This window comes from Phasianus colchicus, unplaced genomic scaffold (assembly GCF_987193195.1).
Source record: "Phasianus colchicus unplaced genomic scaffold, bPhaCol1.hap1.1 HAP1_SCAFFOLD_51, whole genome shotgun sequence".
In the NCBI taxonomy this organism is placed as follows: domain Eukaryota; kingdom Metazoa; phylum Chordata; class Aves; order Galliformes; family Phasianidae; genus Phasianus; species Phasianus colchicus.
In genome coordinates this window covers 566,532-585,362 of record NW_028325229.1, presented here as the reverse complement: position 1 = coordinate 585,362, position 18,831 = coordinate 566,532, and the positions used below count along the sequence as shown (strand labels likewise).

The 18,831-nt window shown below is 55.9% G+C and overlaps 3 protein-coding genes across 11 annotated transcripts in view; 1 reads left to right on the top strand and 2 right to left on the bottom strand.

The window, feature by feature from the left end:
• Positions 1-904: 904 nt before the first annotated feature.
• On the bottom strand, positions 905-6,350 carry LOC149911935 (uncharacterized). Its single transcript, XM_090133036.1, has 3 exons — positions 6,177-6,350; positions 4,585-6,046; positions 905-3,047 (listed from the first exon to the last, which is right to left on the bottom strand). Exons 1-2 carry the CDS (start codon positions 6,348-6,350, stop codon positions 4,979-4,981), a joined length of 1,242 nt encoding a protein of 413 aa, XP_089989162.1. The 3' UTR covers positions 905-3,047; positions 4,585-4,978.
• On the top strand, positions 5,900-18,515 carry LOC149911934 (uncharacterized). 9 transcript variants are annotated; one of them, XM_090133043.1, is made up of 17 exons: positions 6,524-7,670; positions 7,832-8,745; positions 9,597-9,722; positions 11,480-11,703; positions 11,845-12,349; positions 12,433-12,898; positions 13,412-13,473; positions 14,028-14,181; positions 14,433-14,689; positions 15,024-15,094; positions 15,446-15,525; positions 15,648-15,759; positions 16,125-16,248; positions 16,822-16,959; positions 17,279-17,421; positions 17,626-17,751; positions 17,861-18,515. In XM_090133043.1, the coding sequence occupies exons 6-17, from the start codon at positions 12,820-12,822 to the stop codon at positions 17,979-17,981; spliced, it is 1,467 nt and encodes a 488-aa protein (XP_089989169.1). In that variant the 5' UTR covers positions 6,524-7,670; positions 7,832-8,745; positions 9,597-9,722; positions 11,480-11,703; positions 11,845-12,349; positions 12,433-12,819; the 3' UTR covers positions 17,982-18,515. The 9 variants fall into 9 exon arrangements, with proteins under 9 accessions (XP_089989173.1, XP_089989172.1, XP_089989169.1 ...); XM_090133041.1 differs by having other exon boundaries at positions 9,594-9,722; XM_090133047.1 differs by lacking the exons at positions 6,524-7,670; positions 7,832-8,745 and adding an exon at positions 5,900-6,505.
• LOC149911933 (uncharacterized) overlaps positions 17,871-18,831 on the bottom strand; it is an 8,751-nt gene continuing 7,790 nt past the window's right edge. Inside the window, exon 4 of the mRNA XM_090133034.1 lies at positions 17,871-17,961. The gene's annotated coding sequence lies outside the window, so the exon portion shown is untranslated. The remainder of the gene's footprint in view (positions 17,962-18,831) is intronic.

The following is an 18,831-nucleotide window of genomic DNA, read 5'->3' as shown; positions in this document are numbered from 1 at the left end:
ATAATTGCATAGAGAGACGCTTGGAAGGAGGATCGAGGGGAGTATCTTGATGCCTGCCTGTTGCATCCCATCCTTGGAGCTCTGCCCTCCCCCGAGTCGCTCTCCCACCTCCCCAGGAGATCCCTGAGGGCTCTCCGTCCCCCCACTCTCCCGGTCTTCTTCGCCCCCCACTGCCCTTCGAGCCCCACTCAGGCTTCAGGCCCCGTGCCCCCCGTCCCCCACCCAGGGTATTTCACTGCCTTCCCCCCACCTCCACCACGGGTCGCCTACAACCCCTGGAGTCCCTCAGTCTGACCCCTGGGGTTCCACTCTCTCCCCTGTCCCCACCTCCAATTCCCCCATTCTCATCGATGGAGTCCTCGTCCACCCCTCCCCAGTTGTTCCTCCACCAGTGTCTGCCCCTGTTCCCCATTCTGACCCCCAGGGTCCCATGCCTGGCCCCCTCCCATCCCGTTCCTTCCTCAGTCCCCCACTCTGATCCCTTGTGTCCCCTTTCCCGCCCCCCCCGTACGTCTTCCCATTTTGTCCCGCAGATTCATCCCCCCCCCAGTCCCCTCTACCTGACCTCCAGAATTCCCTGTCCCCCCAAATACCCCCACTCTAATTCCCCTATTCTGAACCATAGTCTCCTACCATCCCCCAGTCCCCTCAGTTTGCCCCCCTCCTTCCTGACCCCATTTTCTGATCCATAGAGTCCCCTGTACCCCCCATGCCCTCCTTCCTGACCTCTAGAGTCCATTCCCCCATTTTGACCCCCAATATTCCCTAACAGGACCCCCCTTATGTCCCATAGTAGCCCCCCACAACCACCAGCTCTCCCCTCCCTCCTTCCCCCAGGCCCCCTTTCCATTCATGGAAGCTTCATTCTCCTCCCCCCAGTCATCCCCCCACAACCCCCACTCTCTGCCCTAGACCCCCTTTACAGAATCACAGAATCACAGAATCACAGAATCACAGAATGGCCAGGGTTGGAAGGGACTTCAAGGATCACAAATCTCCAACCCCCCTGCCACATGCAGGGCCACCAATCTCCCTGTTTAATGCTAGGCCAGGCTGCCCAGGGCCCCATCCAATCTGGCCTTGAACACCTCCAGGGATGGACAGGGCATCCACAACCTCTCTGGGCAGCTGTTCCAGCACCTCACCACTCTCTCTGTAAAGAATTTCCCCAACGTCCAACCTAAATCTCCCCTCCCTCAACTTCAAACTATTTCCCCTCGTCCTGCAGTCATCAACCCTTTCAAAGAGTTGATTCCCCTCCTGTTTTAGGCTCCTTTTAGGTACTGAAATGCTGCAATGAGGTCGCTCCTCAGCCTTCTTTTCTCCAGGTTGAACAAGCCCAACTCCCTCAGCCTGTTTTCATAGGGGAGGTGCTCCAGTCCCCTGATCATCTTCGTGGCCCTCCTCTGGACCCTCTCCAACAGCTCCCTGTCTTTCTTGTACTGGGGGCTCCACACTTGGACGCAGTATTCCAGATGGGGCCTCACAAGAGGGGAACAACCAAGAACAATCACCTCCCTGTCCCTGCTGGCCACCCCTCTTCTGATGGAGCCCAGGATACCATTTGCCTTCCGAGCCACAAGGGCACACTGCTGGCTCATGTTAATTCATCCATCAAGACCCCCAGGTCCTTCTCCACAGGGCTGCTCTCAAGGACCGCTCCTTCCAGTCTGTAGGGATGCCTGGGATTCCTCCGGCCCAAGTGCAAAACTCTGCACTTTGCTGTGTTGAACCTCATCAGGTTCACTCAGGCCCACCTTTCTAGCCTCTCGAGGTCCCTCTGAATGGCATCCCTTCCTTCAACCGTGTCAACCACACCACTCAGCTTGGTGTCGTCAGCAAACTTGCTGAGGGTGCACTCGATTCCGTCATCGATGTCATTGATAAAGATGTTAAAGAGCACCGATCCCAAGACAGACCCCTGGGGGAAGCCACTCATTACCAGCCTCACCTGGACATGGAGGCATTGATGACCACCTTCTGTCTGTGGCCTTTCAACCAGTTTCTTATCCATCGAGTGGTCCACCCATCAAATCCACATCCCTCCGGTTTGGAGATAAGGATGTGGCGGGGGACCATGTCAAAGGCCTTGCTCAAGTCCAGGTAAATGACATCGGTCGCCTTTCCCTTGTCCACCGATGCCGTCACTCCATCATAAAAGGCCACCAGACTGGCCAAGCATGACCTTCCTCTGGTGAAGCCGTGCTGGCTGTCACGGATCACACGCCCTTTCCTCATGTGATCAAGCATGTCATCCAGGATGATCTGTTCCATGATCTTCCCAGGCACAGAGGTGAGAATTCACTGGCCTGTAGTTCCCAGGGTCCTCCTATTTTTTTTTTTAATATATATATTTTTTTAATTATTTCTTTTACACTCTATAGAAGCTCCCCACAACTCCCCAGTTTTTCCCTTCCATCCCTCCCTCCATCACCAGAACCCCTTTCCACCCCACAGCAGTCCCACTCACTCACACCTTCCCCCCCTAGATTCCACACAACCCCCCTTTCCAGCCCAAAAAAGTCCCACTGACCCCTTTCTCACCCCACCCACACCCTCCTTTATCCCCTCTTATCCCCACTTGGAATCATGCAGAAGGATCTGCATGAGACATCCTAGAGAGGTTTGGGGGCTCCAGGGGGCTCTTCTGGACTCAACCAGAAGAGTCTGGAGATATCCCAGAGGGACCTGGTGTAGGGATCCTGCTTTGGCAGGGGGGTTGGACTCGATGATCTCTGGAGGTCCCTTCCAACCCCTACGATTCTGTGATTCTGTGACCTTGGGATGTCCAGGGAGTCCCCGGGTTGGTCCTGTGGCACCATGGAAGGATCTGGAAGTTCCCACTATGGGCCCAAGAGCTCTGAGGAGTCCCTGGGCTGATCTGGAAATGGCCCAGCAGGGTCTGGTAGGGTCCAGGGAGTTCTCATGTGGGTCTGAGTGGTCCTGGAGTCATCCAGAAGGGTCTGGGGATGTCCCAGAGGAGTCCTGGGGTGTCCAGTGGGTGCTCATGCGAATCTGGGGGGTCTGGCCATCCGTCTCATCATCTGCTGTAACATGACCACAGCACTTTCATCAGTGGTTTGGACTCACAGCGACAAGACGCACTTTGTCAACTGTGTCACCAAGGAATCATAAGAATTGGAATCGTTGGAACTGGTTAATATGGACTGCTGTTTGTACTCTACAGAACCCATCCTTGTTCAGTGTATTAATTTTAGTTTAGCTACTTTTAGGATTGTTTTTGAACCGTGCTTCTTTTTCTCTTAATAGCGAAGGGGGAGATGTGGGATAAAGAAAGTCATTATCTTGCTAATGAGTAAAGAAACTTAGCAGTAACTTGAGCCAGACGTAAACACACACGAGGCTCCTGCTTCCTACATGTAAGTTGCTGTTGCACGGGTATAAAAGGTTGTAAGCATCTTCAGTAAAGGTCCTTCATCGTTCCTTCTGCACCAGCAAGGGAGTCTGAGCCTCTCCGCACCAGCAAGGGAGCTCGGAGCCCTCTTGCCAACAAAGAGGAGAGGAGAGGAGAGGAGAGAAGGAGAGGAGAGAAAAGATTGAGCAGAACAAAGGAAAAAGGGAAGAGAGGAGCTTGTAAGGGGGAGAAGAGTGATGAACGAGAGGGGAGAAGAAAGAGGGCAGAAAAGAAGAGAGGATACAGGTAAGAAGAGCAGATCTAAAAAGATCCTTTTTCGGAGCAGGACACCATCACTCTGATCAGAGTGCTGTCATCTGTTCCCAGGCCCTAGAAAGGAAAGCAGCCCCGTGCAGCTAACACAGAACGTGCTGGAGAATCACTGACAGACACAAAGGTCTCAGTGCCCAGTCTTGTGCAGGAGCATTTACCTGCTCTTAATTACAGCAATTTTGCATTAATGGAGCGATCCATTAGCAGCTAGTGTGGAGAAGAGGAGGCCCAGGGCAGACCTTATTGCTCTCTATAACTACCTGAAGTGAGGTTGTAGTGAGCTGGGTGTTGGCCTCTCCTCTCATGTAACTGGTGACAGAACTAGAGGGAATGGCTTCAAGCTGCACCAGGGGAGATTTACGCTGGACGTTAGGAAATACTACTTCTCTCAAAGAGTGGTCAGGCAGTGGAATGGGCTGCCCACGGAGGTGGTGGAGTCACCGACCCTGGAGGTGTTCAAGGAACGTTTGGATTTCGTGTTGAGGGATATGGTTTAGTGAGAACTATTGGTAATAGGTGGACGGTTGGACTGGATGATCTTACAGGTCTTCTCTAACCTTGGTGTTTCTGCGATCTTCTGTGATCTTCCCAGTCCCCAGTCCTGCCCTGTGCTGGTGCTCTGCAACAAACAGCAGTCCAACACACTGTGTCCCTGCAGAATCACAGAATCGCTCACGTTGGAAAAGACCTTCAAGAGCATCGAGTCCAACCATGACCTGAGCAAAGTACCCCAACTCTAACAACCCTCCTCTAAATCATGTCCCGGAGCACCACATCCAAACAGTTTTTAAACATGTTTGGGGATGGTGACTCAACCACCTCCCCAGGGAGCCCATTCCAGTGCTCAACAACCCTTACTGTTTAGAAGTTTGTCCTGATATCCAACCTAAACTTACCACATGCCTGTGCGTTCTGTGCAACCCCACAGATGTGACAATGGGGACTGGCTTCTCAAAGGAAACGGTGTCAGGAGGAAGCAGCTGATCCTGCCACTCACGCTGCTATTCTGGGAGTCCCTCCCCAGGACTCCCACAGCTTCCTCCTACCAGCCCCGCTCAGCTCCTCGCGGGCTGCAGACGCTGCTGAGGCTCTCGCACTCCACGGCCGTCATCTTCTTCTCGTGCTGCCGGACCGCTCTCTGCAGGGCTGCGCTGAGTTCCTGCCGCTGCAGCCAGAACCGCAGCTCCCGTGCTGACGGATGGAGGAGCTTCGTGCCGGCACCCACAGCACGTGGTCCCCGGGCTGCCGGTGGCACGGCAGGATGCTCCCCTCCCTGTCTCCCATCGCCCCTCAGCTACGCCATCCGCCTATAATCTGCCTAAGGATTCCAAAGACCCTGCAGAGGGCTCCGGTCAGGCCGATCGACGGCTGATGCCAACGGCACGAGGTTCGACACCACCACACGCCGGGTCCCGCACTTTGGTCACAACGACCCCAGGCATCGCTGCGGGCTTGGGGCAGAGCGGCCGGAAGGCCGCGTGGAGGAAAAGGATCCGGAGCTGCGGGCCGACGCTCGGCTGAACGCGAGCCAGCAGCGCCCTGCGCAGGCGGCCGAGAAGCCGGCCGAGCATCAGCAGCAGCAGCAGCAGCTGATCGCCCCGCGCTCAGCCCCGCCCCGCACAGCGCCGGCCTCGGGCCGGCACCGCGACCGCCGCCTGCAGCGGGACGCCAAGGTGCCCCGGAGCCGCTCGTCTCCAGCGGGTTCCCCACGCCACCGCCGGGCCGCGCCGCCCGCCCGGACGCCCCGCTCCCCCACCTGCCGGCGGCCGCCAGCCCGCGCTCGCCGCTCTCCAGCAAGGCCCGCACGGAGCGGGGCGGGGCGGAGCGGGGCGGGGCGGGCCCGGCCTCGCTGAGGTCCCCCACGTCCCCGCCCTCCTCCCGCAGCCGCAGCCGAGGCCCCGGAAGCGGAGCGGGCGCACGACGGCAGGCATCGCGAGGGCAGCCGGGCTGGGGCCATGGGAACGCGCGCGGTGATGTCGCAATGACGGCGCGCCCGCGGACAGAAAGGACCCCGCGCGGAGCGCCCGCCCCGTTCGGCGCACCGACCAATGGCAGAGCGGAGGAGGCGGGGCCGAGCGCGGGCTCTCCGCCAATGGCGGCTGCGGACGCGGGGCCGCCGCCATGGTGATGCCGATGGCGCCGGCGGGATGGAGGAGCCGCGGGGCTCCGTGCGGGGAAAGCGGCGCTCCGCCGCTCCGCTGCCCCGCTGCCCCGCCGCCGCCCTCGGGGACGCCGCGCGGTCGGGGGAAGGCGGCGCGGGGGCACCGCCGCCGGCCCCGTCCGTCCCCCGTCAGAATCCGGCTGTCCTCGGAGGGGGAACCGAGCCGTCCTCCGTCGTTGCGGCGAGGCGCTGCCGGGCTGCGAGAAGCGGCGGCTGACCGCGAGAGGCGGGACCCGCCCGGTGTCCGGGAGCGGCTCCTGGCTGAGCCGGGCAGCCCCGGAAGAGAGGGAGCGATCGCGCGGATCGAGGCGCGTTCGAGCCCGGCACGGAGTCCGGCCCAGCGGAGTCCGCTTCTCGCTCGGCTCCAGTCATCGGCAGCGCTGTGCTGAGCTGCTGCCCCGCAGCTGCAGTCTCCAAGCGCCGTTTTCCATCTGATGCCGTGGAGACGGCGCGCCCTCCCTCATTGCAGCGCGTAAAGCCGCCCCCCCGGCGACAGCGCATGCGTGATGGCGTCCCCGTGGCGACAGCGCCTCAGCGCGTGCGCCGCGCCGTCCCCGCTGGGTGACGTCACCAGCCCCGCGACCCGAGGAGGAGGCGGCCGTGCGGAAGTGGGGCGGCGCACCCCGGGGCTCCGAGCGCCGCCTCAGCTTCTACAGGTGGGTGTTCGGGGGGGGCACCGGGGCGGGGCCGGGGTTAAGGGGGCTGGGGGCCACGTGCCGCTCTGCGTTGGCCCCGCGGGGTCTCTGTGGCGCTCGGGGCTTCCGCTCGGCGGGGGCAGCTGCCCTGTGTCTCCCCGCCTCCCCCGCCCCGTGTATTTCACTGCCCTCCTGCCCTCCCCCCGCCACTGGTCGCCCACAACCTCCCCCGTCGCTCTGTGTGACCCCCGGGGTTGCGCCTCCCCTCCCCTTTTTCCCCCTTCCAGTTCCCCCATTCTGATCACTGTAGTCCTCTTCATCATCATCAAATCATCAAATCACCAAGGTTGGAAAAGACCTTCAAGATCATCCAGTCCAACCATCCACCTACCACCAATATTTCCCCACTAAACCATGTCCCTCAGTACGACATCTAAATGTTTTCTGAACACCTCCTGGGAAGGTGACTCCACCATCTCTTTGGGCAGCCCATTTCAGCATCTAACCACACCTTTGAAGAAGAAATTTTTCCTAATGTCCAATCTGAATCTTCCTGGCACAACTTGAGGCCATAAACACACAACCTGCTGTTAATACTTTTCCTAATGCCCTGACAATACTGAATGAGAAACACATCAACCTCCTGCTAGATATCTCCGAATCAAGTCAGTAGAACAACAGAGAAAGTAGGAGATGCTAACATCTGAGAAAAAATACTGAGAAGGGGAAGTAAAACAAGAAGAAGGCAATGAAGTGGCAGGTGGGTTGTCCCTCCATACCTCTGCTGGTCCTTCACTAAAATTCTTTTCTGAGGGCAGGGCTTTCTTCTCACTGCAATTTCTTGCTTCCTGCAGCCCTTCCCTAAGGCAACAGACACATTCCTGCCAGCTGCATTAATAACTTCCACCTTGTGACACTGAAAACAGTGGGGAACTGTTTAAAAGCAACCTGTCTTGTACAGATACATACAGAAGCAGCAATTACAGTAACAAGAGGAATAATAACGACAAGAAAAAGCACAAGGTGGAAAAAGCCTGTGAAGAAAGTGTGGGCGAAAGCATTTTTTCAGGTTCCTTGCACGAAATATTCCCAAGCAACAGACACTGTGAAGTGGGAGAAATCCAGAACTTCTACAGCATTTTGTCTGAATGCCCTCACAAAGAGAAAGGAGCGGGCTTCAAGACAGGTATCAGGATTTGGCCAATAATAAAACATACCTTTAGTTTTAAATGTGTTCCTTAACCCATTGTGTTACTTTGGCTCTATCTGAAGGGTTGAAAACTAAGTGCTTTTTTCTCTGCTTGTAATCCATTTCCTGTGGGTTGTTACCACCTATCTGTCTGGCAGGAACTACCCCGTTACCCCGTTGATCAAACCTTACCTTTGGATGTCATCCAAAATTACTTAACAGAAAAGAATCCAACTGGCATATCTACTATGAGGAGAATGAGCAACATTTCCTTGAAGAATTTACTCAAAGTAGGCGTGCGTATTATGTGCCAAGAAAAGAAGGAAATTTGATGCTAGCATCAGTTGATGAACATTAGCATATATTCTTTATATGGTACATGCTGAAGGCAATGCTGGAAAAAAAAAATATGAAGAAAAATCATTGTTTTAAGGTCTTCCTGCCTCAATTTAGGGAAAGAAAATGGCAAGTTCTTCAATGGAAAGGCTTTTTTGTTGTTTTGTTTGTTTGTTTGTTTGTTTTCCATGAAGAATGGAAGTACTTCAAGAGATGGGGGTTTTGTTGTCAATGTCTAAACAAAACATTTGCATTGAATTCAAAATCTGTATGTTTCAGCGTGTCCAACACAGCCAAAATATTTTGCTTAGAGAAGGCAGGCATGTGTTACTATTTTCAATGCGTTTCATGTTTAAAAAAAAAAAAAAAAAAAAAAGTCAATAATGAAGCATTCACTCTGTTGATCCAGTTCTCACTGAGTCATTAAGGGCAGGGAACAGAAGAGACAGAAGGATATGAGACATCTTTGAACGCAGCGTATACAGCGGACTACTGAGAAATTCAAACCCAAACGTCTAGACTAAGTGGAAAAACTTGAAGGAAAAGAAAATAAAAACAACACACAAAGACACAACTTGGAACGAAGTCAAAAAACCAGGATGAAATGAAACAAACTCCATCTCCCCTCATGGAGATGTTTTGATGCAGTTTGGCAGACCAGCTATATGCTCACTTCCTGCTCCCAGGCCAGCTGTGAAGATTGCTCTCTGAATTCTGGACTCACAGAATCGTTAAGGTAGGAAAAGGCCATGAATATCATCTGGTTCAACCGTAGACCTCTGGAAGGTTTCCTCCCAGACCACCACCCCCTTCCTTCAGGGGACAGGTGCCATGGTTTATTTTAGTGGGCAGCACCTCCTCAACTTAAGTTCCCTTGCCTTCAGTTCTCTTGCCCCTCTGCAAACACAGCAGCATGCCCCTAAAAATAAACAAAGAAATAAATAAATAATCCTGTGGTTTTGACACCTGTCCTCAAATTCCATGTCTGCTTTGACAGAATTACATGTTTTTAGAGGAGTACTTGGCCTGTGATTTTCAGTTAGTTCTGTCAAGCAGTGCACAGACCTTGGTCTCTGTAAAATGGGGCTCTCAGATAGGGTGAGCAAAGCTCACATGAGGGGAAATCACTAAGGGCAGGCTTGTCAGCAGGTTTGAATCTATCCCCTGAACAAAAAGAAGTGAAAAAACAAATTTGGCATCTTGGAGCCCAAACTGGCAGGCCTGATCTGAAATGACATTGCAGTTTTCATTAGCTAGTAGGAGCTGATTTCTTTCCTCCTTATCCAACACGACCTTGAAACATACCTTAAGCTTAAGTAGGTTGTTGTAGTCTTCAGGGGCCTATACTAGCTTTCCACTAATGGAAACTAAGTTTTGAACTCCAGGGGATGAAATGAGGTGAACAAAATTGTCTATCTATCTAGTCACAGCTGTAAGATTTAAGGCATATGAAATAAAAAATGGGGCAAAAGGGACACCAAGAACCGGTTTGAACTTTAAGGTAGTAGAATATGTATAGGGCTGGAGCTGAAGAAGTAGCTTAAATAAGAGTCTTGTTTCTTGTTTTTGGCTTTTGTGGTTCAGCAGGGTGCAAGGATGACAAATATTTAATAGCAGACCACTTCTGCCACAAAGCATGGCCATGGCTACAGAGGCTGGATGATGTCAAAGGATACAGAACAGCAGTCGTGTGATTATCCAGTGCATCACGTGGTAAGTAGGGGAGCTAATATGACTCTGACACCAATTCTTAGTCTACAGGCTTTTGTAGGATGGTATTCCTTAGCAGTATCTCTCACCTGGGGGTAAAGGGAAGGAGACCAAACATCCTCGGACAACCACATGCAATTTCTCACCATCATCAAAAAAGTAACCTGCTGTCAGTCATCTGGCTTGCTCCCTTCTGAGGTTACAACCCTTCAACAAAAGCAATTCAACAACAGACCACTCATAAACTCACGGTCAACAAAAATAGTTCTTTTTTTCTATTGCTGGAAGAGCTGCAGCAGTTTCAGTCTCCCGATGAGCTATACCACTGCAGCACTTCTTTGGGCTTGAGTTAGTGGTGCACCACTTTAACTTAGTAGGCTTAGTAAAATACAGAAGGTACTTCACCTTTTTACTGAGAGGGAGGGCAGGAGAGGCAAAAATTGCTACTTCTTGCAAACTACCCTCAGTTTGCAGTATCCTAATGCTCTGTATGAAAGCCTAAAACCACAAAGAAAATGACTATATCTTTAAATATTAGCAATGCAATTTCCTTTCTTCTATTCTTGTGAATTCCAACTGCTTTCCTGATGTTTGCACTTACCAAGTAGACAACCCAGTGATTACTTTCTGTGATCAAACCTGGCAGCTGTGAACTCAAAAGGGCAGGCTGGAACGAAAGCAACACAGCAATGCTGGAGAAAAGAACAGCGTGGCTTCACGTGGTGATGGAGCTTTGTTTCCTATCTCCTCTGAAATTCTGCTCTTTCACATACCCTGCTGTTGTACAGCAAGAGGAAAAAAACAATCAGTGAAAGGGTTGAGTTTGTAGGAGACATGAGCTCCACTTGAAGAGCCATGAGACGTTGGCTGGTATGCTGGTTCAAGGGTATGCTGGTAACTCGTAAACTGAGAAGCCTCCAAGTAAACACTCAGTGTGTCAATAAAAGGCTTGGTGGAGGGCAGAGAAATGTGCTGCTCCTTAAGGCGTGGTGCCCCCATGAACGGATGCACACGGTGTCCATCTCTGCTCTGCATTTAACGCAGGGCCCATGTCCCAGCCCACGTCCCAGCCACGGATCGCGTCCCGACCCATGCCTCGAAGGACTACATCGCAGTGCTCGCCCTATACGCGGGACCAGCTGCTGAGCCCAGATCCCCCAGCGGGGGCAAGGGGCTGCTCAGTAGGGCTGCCCTTCATGCTCTCACCCCCTCGGGCCCCTCCTGCGAGTCTAGGGGGCGCCGAGCTCGAAGGTCGCTCGATGAGGGCCGGGGGTCGCCGGCCCGGTCCGGTCCGGTCCGGGGCAACGGAGAGGCGGCGTGAAGGGCCGTCCGCACACCCCGGGAGCTCCCCGACAGCCCGAGCGGCCGCAAACAGGGTTAAGGCCGAGGCGATTTGCGCGTAATCCCCGGCACGGCCCGGGGAAAGGGGCGCGGTGCCGGGTAGGGGCGGTGAAGGGGGAGGGCAGCTCGGCTAGACCCCCGGGAGCCGGGGGAGGGAGCGGAGCCGGTGGGGAGGGAGGACGGGGCCCGGAGGGGGCCGGGGGGAGAAAAGGGAGGAGCGGCAGGGGGTGGAGGGAAGGAAGAGCGGCGTGGGGAAGCGCTACGCGCCCGAGCGGCGGAGGGAGGGAGGGAGAGGAGGAGGCGGCGGTGGAACGCGCTCGGCTCCGTGGGCCGAAGGTGCCCACCCCTCCCCTCTGTGCCTCCCCCGTTTTGAACCCCAGGGTCCACCTGTCTGCCCCCCCCCCCCCCCCCGGTCCCAGCACCGGATGCCAGCACCGGGACAACCGCCTGTCCCGAAGTCCACACTGTCACTGTAACCATGGAATCTGGGGCCGTACCAACCCGTCTACCTCGAGAGCCCCATCAGCGTCCTACAGCTCCTGGAGCCTGGTGTCGCTGTCACCCTGGCTGTCCATGACTGTCCCAAGCTGTCCCCCCTGCCATGGTGGCACAACTGCAGCGCGGTGCCATCCTCATTGAAGAGGTGACGAGGAGGGGTACAGGGAGGGGGGCTGGGGACAGTTGGGGGACACGTGGGGTGTGACATGGGGTTGGTGGTGTCACCATCGTTGGGTATCACCTTCACTGGATGCCATTGGGTGTCATCGAGTGTCACTGTCTTCAGGTAACACCGTGACACAGGGTGACCTCGATGTGGAACAGCCGTGATGCAGTGTCCCCATCCCTGGCTGTCACTGTTGTTACCGTCATCCGGTGTCGCCATCACTCGTGTGTCACCATCCCTTGGATGACATTATTCCCTGTGCTGTGATCACCACACAGAGGTAGGCACTGGTGGCCCCGCGTTGTCACCGTGCTGTCTCTGAGCCTCTTGCTGTCCTTTGTCACCCCTCCAGGCCTGCCTACAGCCGGACTCAGTGACACTGGAGCCCTCTGGTGCCCATCATTGTCTGCCACGAGGACGGGGACACACACGGTGGTGAACTCTGTGCCACCACCAGAGGAGACCACATGTGACATCAGCGTGGCACAGCCGTGATGCAGTGTCATCATCGTTGTGCGTCGCCAGCAGCTCACCAGCTTCAGCCTGTATGACACGTGGCAAGTTCTCGTGCCATTTGCCGAGTAAACCACGGTGACTGTCAATAATGATATTTCAACCTCGTGAGGTGTGTGTGTGCCTGTGAACGCACAGGTTTTTGTTTATTAAGCAGACGTGAAACAACTTCTCTTACTAAGCCATTAAAGTTAGGCTTGCGTTCTTTCATAACAGAATTCAGTAAGTTAACTGGAACTCCTCCTGGAAGAGGAGATCTCCTCTCCATGCCAGTGACCCAACAGAGCTCCAGGTGACCCGGGCTGATGTCACAGTGCGATGCGCTGCATCACAAGGAGATCTTCCGCAGGGCAGCATCAGTGCCAGCACTTCCCTGCAAGGCCTGGGCGCTGCTGCAGCACTGCTCAGGGGCTCTGTCCTTCTGCGGTCAGGAGTTGGCTCAGGGGCAGCAAGGCTGCACTGGGTGACCTTTGTTGACACGTGGAGGAGCAGGGGCACTTTGCGGAGAATTGTTGGTTGGTTGAGGAGCCTTGTTTGTGGAGGGCATCCTTAGTTCTGAGCTGAGGGCTGTCGGCCAGCGACATGGAAGGCTGCTGGACTGTGAGCCTCAGCTCGGAGCTGGTCTACACGTTCCCAACGCTGCTGGAACTCTCTACCAAAGGTAAGGCTTTCCGGACTCCCTTCCCAAGGCATCGCACGGGGCTGTTAGCTGTCCAAAGCCTCAGCTCCTGCTCTCTGTGCTTGGCTGGGCATGGCTGGGGGCTGCTGCAAGAGCCCTGCCCAAGGGTCCAGCTCTTCTGGGGACCACGTGGCAGCCAGGTCCCAATAGTAGAGCTGCCCAGAGCCCCCAGGTTCCTTTAGGCATGCTCAGTCCCCTGTGATAGGGCAGTCCAAGACCAGGTTTCCCTGGGAGAACACACCTACAGGTGTTTCCGTAGGTTCCTGCTCTGGGAGGAAAGGCATCCTGTGTCCCACAGGTTTCCTATGTCCCCGTTTCCCCTCGGGGCCCTGAATAAGGCTGAAATCAGAGCAAAGCCCAGCTCCGCTAGCCATGGCGGTGCTTTTCTGGGGTGTGTGCGTGTGCCTGTATCGATCACTGTCTGTGTGAGGAGCTTGCCAAGCAGTTGTGAAGAGGCTGTCCTGGAGCATGACATGTCTTTTCTTTCCTTTGCAGAGATTGTGGCGGTCTGGGATGCCGTGTCTGATTACATCCTGGAACAGATGAAGCTGGACAAGGTGGGCTGGTATGCTGGTGGCCCTTGCCCTGGAGAGAGGTTCAGTCCCGCCAAGAGTGTGGGCCTCACAGAGCAGTCCCTCCCTGAGCACCACACTGAGCAGCACTCTGAGCCCAAGCCGGGTGCCCAGAGCAGCCTGTTGGCCAACTGGGAGGGAAACCCAAGGCCAGAGCTGCCCTGAGCAAACGTTCGGCACACGCAGGGGCTTTGCTCTGCCCTGTGATCAGAACGGGGAGAGCCAAGGGAGAAATGGGTGGGGGATTTTTTCTGGCCCTATGCCAAGGATGTCCTTGGGAATAAGTCCCAGGCTTAAGCCCTGTGCTGTAAATGCCCGGGCTCTTCTCTAGCCAAAGGATGTTGGGAAATACTATGCGAAGGTGACTGTCTTGCAGGGATCACAGATTTTTCCAAAGCTTTCCAGAGAGCCCCATCTCACCCTGCTGTCCATCAGGAGTGGGGAGGGCGGAGAGCAGTGACCCCATGCTCTTGATGTTTGTGGCTTTTGCCGCCCCTAAAGTACACACTCGTCAGCCTTTCTGTCTTTTCCCCGTGCAGGGAGTCCTGGTTCCGGGGCTCGGGGTCTTTGCTGGGGTCCGAGAGCAATTCCACAGCAAAGAAGAGGCAGTTTCGGTGCTAAGGCCTGTCTTCCAGCTGGACATTGGGGTGCTGTGGCTGCAGGACCTCCAGTCACCCAATGACATCATCCCTGGTGAGAAGGCAGCAGCCACCTTCCCCTTCCTGTCCCACGTCTGGCTGGGTGTGTTATCCCTGCTCTCTGGAAATGGCCGGGAGCAGCAGAGAATTGTCTGCAAAGCTCGGGGTACAGCGTGAGTTCGTCCCGAAGGAACCACAGCTCAAGAGCTGTTTCTCCGAAAGACCTTTTCTATGGGATTTGGTCACGATCATGTTGCATGGGAATGTGGCTTGCTGTGGCAGTGAGGCTGTGCCTTCTCCTTGCAGACGATGTCAAGATTGAGTCGCTCAACTACCGGCAGCTCTCGCGAGCCTCCGGCGTCCCGCTGAACGTGGTGCTGCGCTGCGTGCGAGAGAGCGTGCTCTTATACTGTCACCTCCTGAGGAACAGGGAGCCCGTCTCATTTGTCTTTAAGAACATCGGCGTTATGACGTGCCAAGACGACTTCCTCCTCATGAGGTTCTTCTGCAGCTGCATTGCAACGCTGGAAAGCAATGCCACCGTCCTTTCTCTGTTCCGCACTGTAAGTTGAGGAGGTTTTGAGGGTGCGCCATCAGATCACTGCTGGCCAGCCTGGATGTGGCAGGCCAGTCCAATGCTTGTCCCCACGGCTTTCTCCACTAGCAAAGAGATTTCCTGGATCTCTGCCCCTGCAGAAAGCCTGGCAGTGCTCTTGCACAGCCTCTCTATTTGGCCATCCTGCTCCTTCAGAGCAGAACAAAGCTCTGATGTTCACGGAAGAGGCTTTGGTGGAGAGCAGCTTTCTCTTGGCATGGGAGCCAGGCTTGCTTCCTGTCAAGAAGAGCCATGAAAAAATGGCCTTGGCAAGCCTCCAGCAGGTCTGTGTCCCTTTGCAGAGATTTTGGACAGAAGATTCTGCTGACTTCGGGCCAGAGACCACCGCCCATGGGATCCGGGTGTTCCCGAGGTGAGCGCATTTCCTCTGCAGCACTTAGCTGGCCAGGAGACAGGCTTATTTCCCACCTCCTCCTCTGAGACGTGCCCTGCTGGGTCTCCGTGCTCGGCATCCAGTTGGGTAGAAATCCTGGAAAGTCTGGCTCCTGGGAATCATGGTTGTGTTACTGGTGCCCAAGCTTTCCCGATTCTCATCAGAGAGAATGGACTGCACGTGCAGAGGAATTTGGGCTACGTGTGCTGGTTTGGCATGGCCAGGAAGGAAAAGGATGCCACGCTTTGCATAGCACATAGATAAATACCGCCAACAGCTGCATGGGTAGGAGGTCATCCTTCTTCAAGGGTTGTCACTCTTTGTTTCCAGGTTTCAGCTCACTGTGGAAAAGAGCAGAGCAGAGGTTGCCGCGGAAAAGAAAGCTGCAGTAGAGCGGAAGATGAGTAGAGGTGAGGGAACGGGTCCCAGCTGTAGGGAGGTGGGCCCTGTCCCGTGCCGGGTGGCTGGATCCAGGTTCACGTGCTGTGTCCGTTGGGCTGCTCTGAAGAACTTCTTTCTGTCTTGGTTCCAGGGGGCTCTGCCAGCAGGCTGCTGCAGAGGCGGAAGACACTTCCCCCCTCCATGCTGCTGCAGCGCAAGCCAAGCTCAAGGCAGAAAGATGTGGCGAAGGAGCCTTCTGCCAGGTGAGAGCCTTGGGTGAAAAGAAGAAGGAGATGCGTGTGCTCGTGTAGGAGTAGCCTCCCCTTTGGAGCTGCCAGCTCTCAGCACCCAGAAAGGCTCCTGACACACGTGTCCCAGTGGGAGCCGTTCTCTCCAGGGATGGCAAGCACGTGGCACAATTGCTCGAGGCAGACACACCAGCTTCATGTTCCACCCTGGCCCCCGATCCCTGGGGGAGCTGAATGCTGATCCCCATTGATGGCAGAAGCTCTTCTCCCTTCAGGGGTCTCTCCGCACTGCACCGGAGCCCATCTTTACAGCTGTGGGAGCACGGGGGGAGACTGAGGTGCCCTGGGCTCCTGCAGACTCCTCTTGTGTCTGTTTGCAGCGCGCTCCCGCCATGTGCAGGCAGCTCCCGCAGGACGAAGACAGCGGGACAGAAGGAAGCATCTACTCCTGCCCAGACCAGCACTGCACTCCCTGCCACAGAGGAGTCTAAGAGGGTGCTGCAGGTACCGGCCCTGCCTTGCTACGGGGACTGTGCTGCTTGAGACTGCACAAATGACAGAATGGTAGAATCATAGAGAAGTTTGGGTTGGAAGGGGCCACTCAGACCACCTAGTTCCAATCCCCTGCTGTAGGCAGGGACACCTGTCTCTAGACCAGGTTGCTCTAAACCTGACCCAGCCTGGCCTTGAGTGCTTCCACAGGGAGGGAAGCAAAAGCCTCTGTGTGTGCAGTGACCTGGAGCACAGCCCTTGGGGTGCCATCATTTCACATTTCTACCCGCTCCTTCAGCTCCTCTTCAGTAGATGGAGGGTGCTGCACACCTTCCCTATCTTTTCTCGCCTCCTGGCCTGCCACCTGCCACAGCACTCTGATTTTGAGCAGGGGCCATGAGAGTGGAATACGACCTCTGAGCCACGTTTGCTACAAGTTGCGGATCCCGTCCTGCCTTTAGGGCCCCTGGTCTTTCAGGGACAAAACAGTGCTGACCGGCTGCCAGAGGCGAGGAGCAGGAGCGTGGAGCTGAAGGAAAGTCCCAGGGGCTGAGGCTGATCCTGTATGCTGCTGTGTCTCTGCAGGAGCTCCGGGAAGTGTCTGCATTGTGGAAAGAAGTAGACCGCACGTGGCCCATGCACCAGCAGCAAGTAGAGCAAGCACGGGCAGAAAGGGCGGTGTGGGAAGGCTGGAGCGTAGGGGCGGACCAGCGTCCACCCCAGGTACTGTCAGGGATCGAGCCTGCTGGCAACAGCCGCCATCCTCTGAGCCAGGCTGCGAGCTCAGCAGGACTGAGGGGGTGGGGAGTGGGACAGGCGCCGTGCAGCATGGCAGGGGCTGGCCTGCTCCTCCCTGGGAGGAGAGCTTGGCACCTCACAGGGAGAGCCCTGCAGGGAGAAGGGAAGGGCGGCGGGCAGCCGTGGGCTGGCAGGGCCAAGTCTCCTGCTTGCCGAGGCCTGCTGCAGGGCCCTTGACAGAGGGCTTCTGAGAAACAGCCCCGTGCTCCCAGCCACTTTGCTGACAGCGTCTCCTCTTTGGCAGCTGATGGCCAGGCAGAGCATGCGTGCTCCGCATCCTCCAGCCCAGCCCAGGGGACAGCAAGTGGAGAGGAGGTGGAGGAAGGATGTGGATCCTCTGCCGGGAAGTAAAATGGGAACAGCGACCAAGCTGGCACTGCATGCTGAGTAAGTGTGTGCGGGCTCTGCTGGCTGCCTGAGGCACTCGGGCAGCTGTGACCCTGCAGCTCGGGGACAGGCACGGCCCGGCCAAAAACTCTGGCGGGGTGCAAGGGTGGGGACACGCGGCAGCACGGGGATGCTGGGCTGGGTGAGGGGAGAGGCAGGGGGGCTCAGCAGAGCCCAAGGGATGACTTTCTCCTCCTGCTGCAGCCTCCTTTCCCCACGAGTGGCTCAGGTGCTCCAAAGGTTGGAGCCGCACCTCCATCAGCAAGAGGCTTTTGCCAGCACAGCGGAAAGAAACCGGCAGAAGCTGGAGCTGAAGCGGCAGCTCCCCTGGTAAGCTCCACAGGCAGCAGATCCTGAGAGCCGGGCTGGAGCCCAGCCTGCACTACTTGCCTGCGCTCAGCCCGTAACGCTCCGTGCGCTGTTCTTTTCACCTCCGTAGTGCTCGATGCTCGCGTCGCTCCAGAGGGGAAGGTGCAGCCAACGGTGGTGACCGCGGTGGAGCTCTCGGCAAGGGGGCTGGGAAGCTGTCCAGATTTCCACCTGTGAATGGAAGATCGTAGAATCAAAGACTCATTGAATGGCCTAGGTTGAAAAGGGCATTGAAGGTCGTCTAGTTTCAACCCACCTGCTATGTGCGGGGTCGCCGACCACCAGACCGGGCTGCCCAGAGCCATATCCAGCCTGGCCTAGAACGCCTCCAGGGATGGGGCATCCCCCACCTCTCGGCAAGCTGTTCCAGCACGTCACCACCCTCCGCGGGAAGAACTGCTAACATCTAACCAAATTCTGCCCCCCCTTCCACAGTTTAAAACCATTCCCCCTTGTCCTGTCACTATCCAGCCTCGTCAACGGCCGTTCCCCCTCCACTTTATATCCTCCCTTCAAGAATTGGCCACAATGAGGTCTCCCCGGAGCCTTCTCCTCACCAAACTAAGCAAGCCCAGTTCCCTCCACCTTTCTCAATAGGAGAGGTGCTCCAGCCCTCTGATCATCTTAGTGGCCCTCCTCTGGATTCGATCCAAAGCTCTGCGTCTTTCTTGTACTGGGGCCCCAGCCCTGGACGCAGTACTCCCAATAAAAATAAATTGGCCTTATTTCCAGTCGGTCTGCTGGTGTCGTGTCTGTTGCCATCAACTAATGTGATGGAGCCGTGCTTTGAGAGAGGAGTTTGGGTGGCAACAAGAGCTGCTCCCAAGGCCCGGTAGGCCCATGCTCTCCAAGAGCGGATTCCCAGGACGGCAGCCATCTCTGCTGGCCGTGCACACTTCCTGTGCAGAAGAATTGATGTGTCCCCTCGTATCCCCATAGCTCCCTCCCAGCAACAGAAATTCCGTGGGAGAACCGCAGGGGAGCTCTGTGGGGACGAGGAGCAGGCAGGGGCATAGGGAACATGAGGGCTTCTGAAAGGCC

What these genes read in the sequence shown, in the direction of transcription:
- LOC149911935 (XM_090133036.1), bottom strand. Translation starts at nt 6,350, where the DNA reads ATGCGCTGTCGCCGGGGGGGCGGCTTTACGCGCTGCAATGAGGGAGGG. An exon ending in ACTCCGCTGGGCCGGACTCC is followed by an intron (nt 6,047 to 6,176) that starts GTGCCGGGCTCG and finishes CGCTTCTCGCAG; the next exon opens with CCCGGCAGCGCCTCGCCGCA.
- LOC149911934 (XM_090133040.1), top strand. Translation starts at nt 13,222, where the DNA reads ATGTCCCCGTTTCCCCTCGGGGCCCTGAATAAGGCTGAAATCAGAGCA. An exon ending in GGGATCCGGGTGTTCCCGAG is followed by an intron (nt 15,095 to 15,445) that starts GTGAGCGCATTT and finishes CTTTGTTTCCAG; the next exon opens with GTTTCAGCTCACTGTGGAAA. An exon ending in CGGACCAGCGTCCACCCCAG is followed by an intron (nt 16,960 to 17,278) that starts GTACTGTCAGGG and finishes CCTCTTTGGCAG; the next exon opens with CTGATGGCCAGGCAGAGCAT.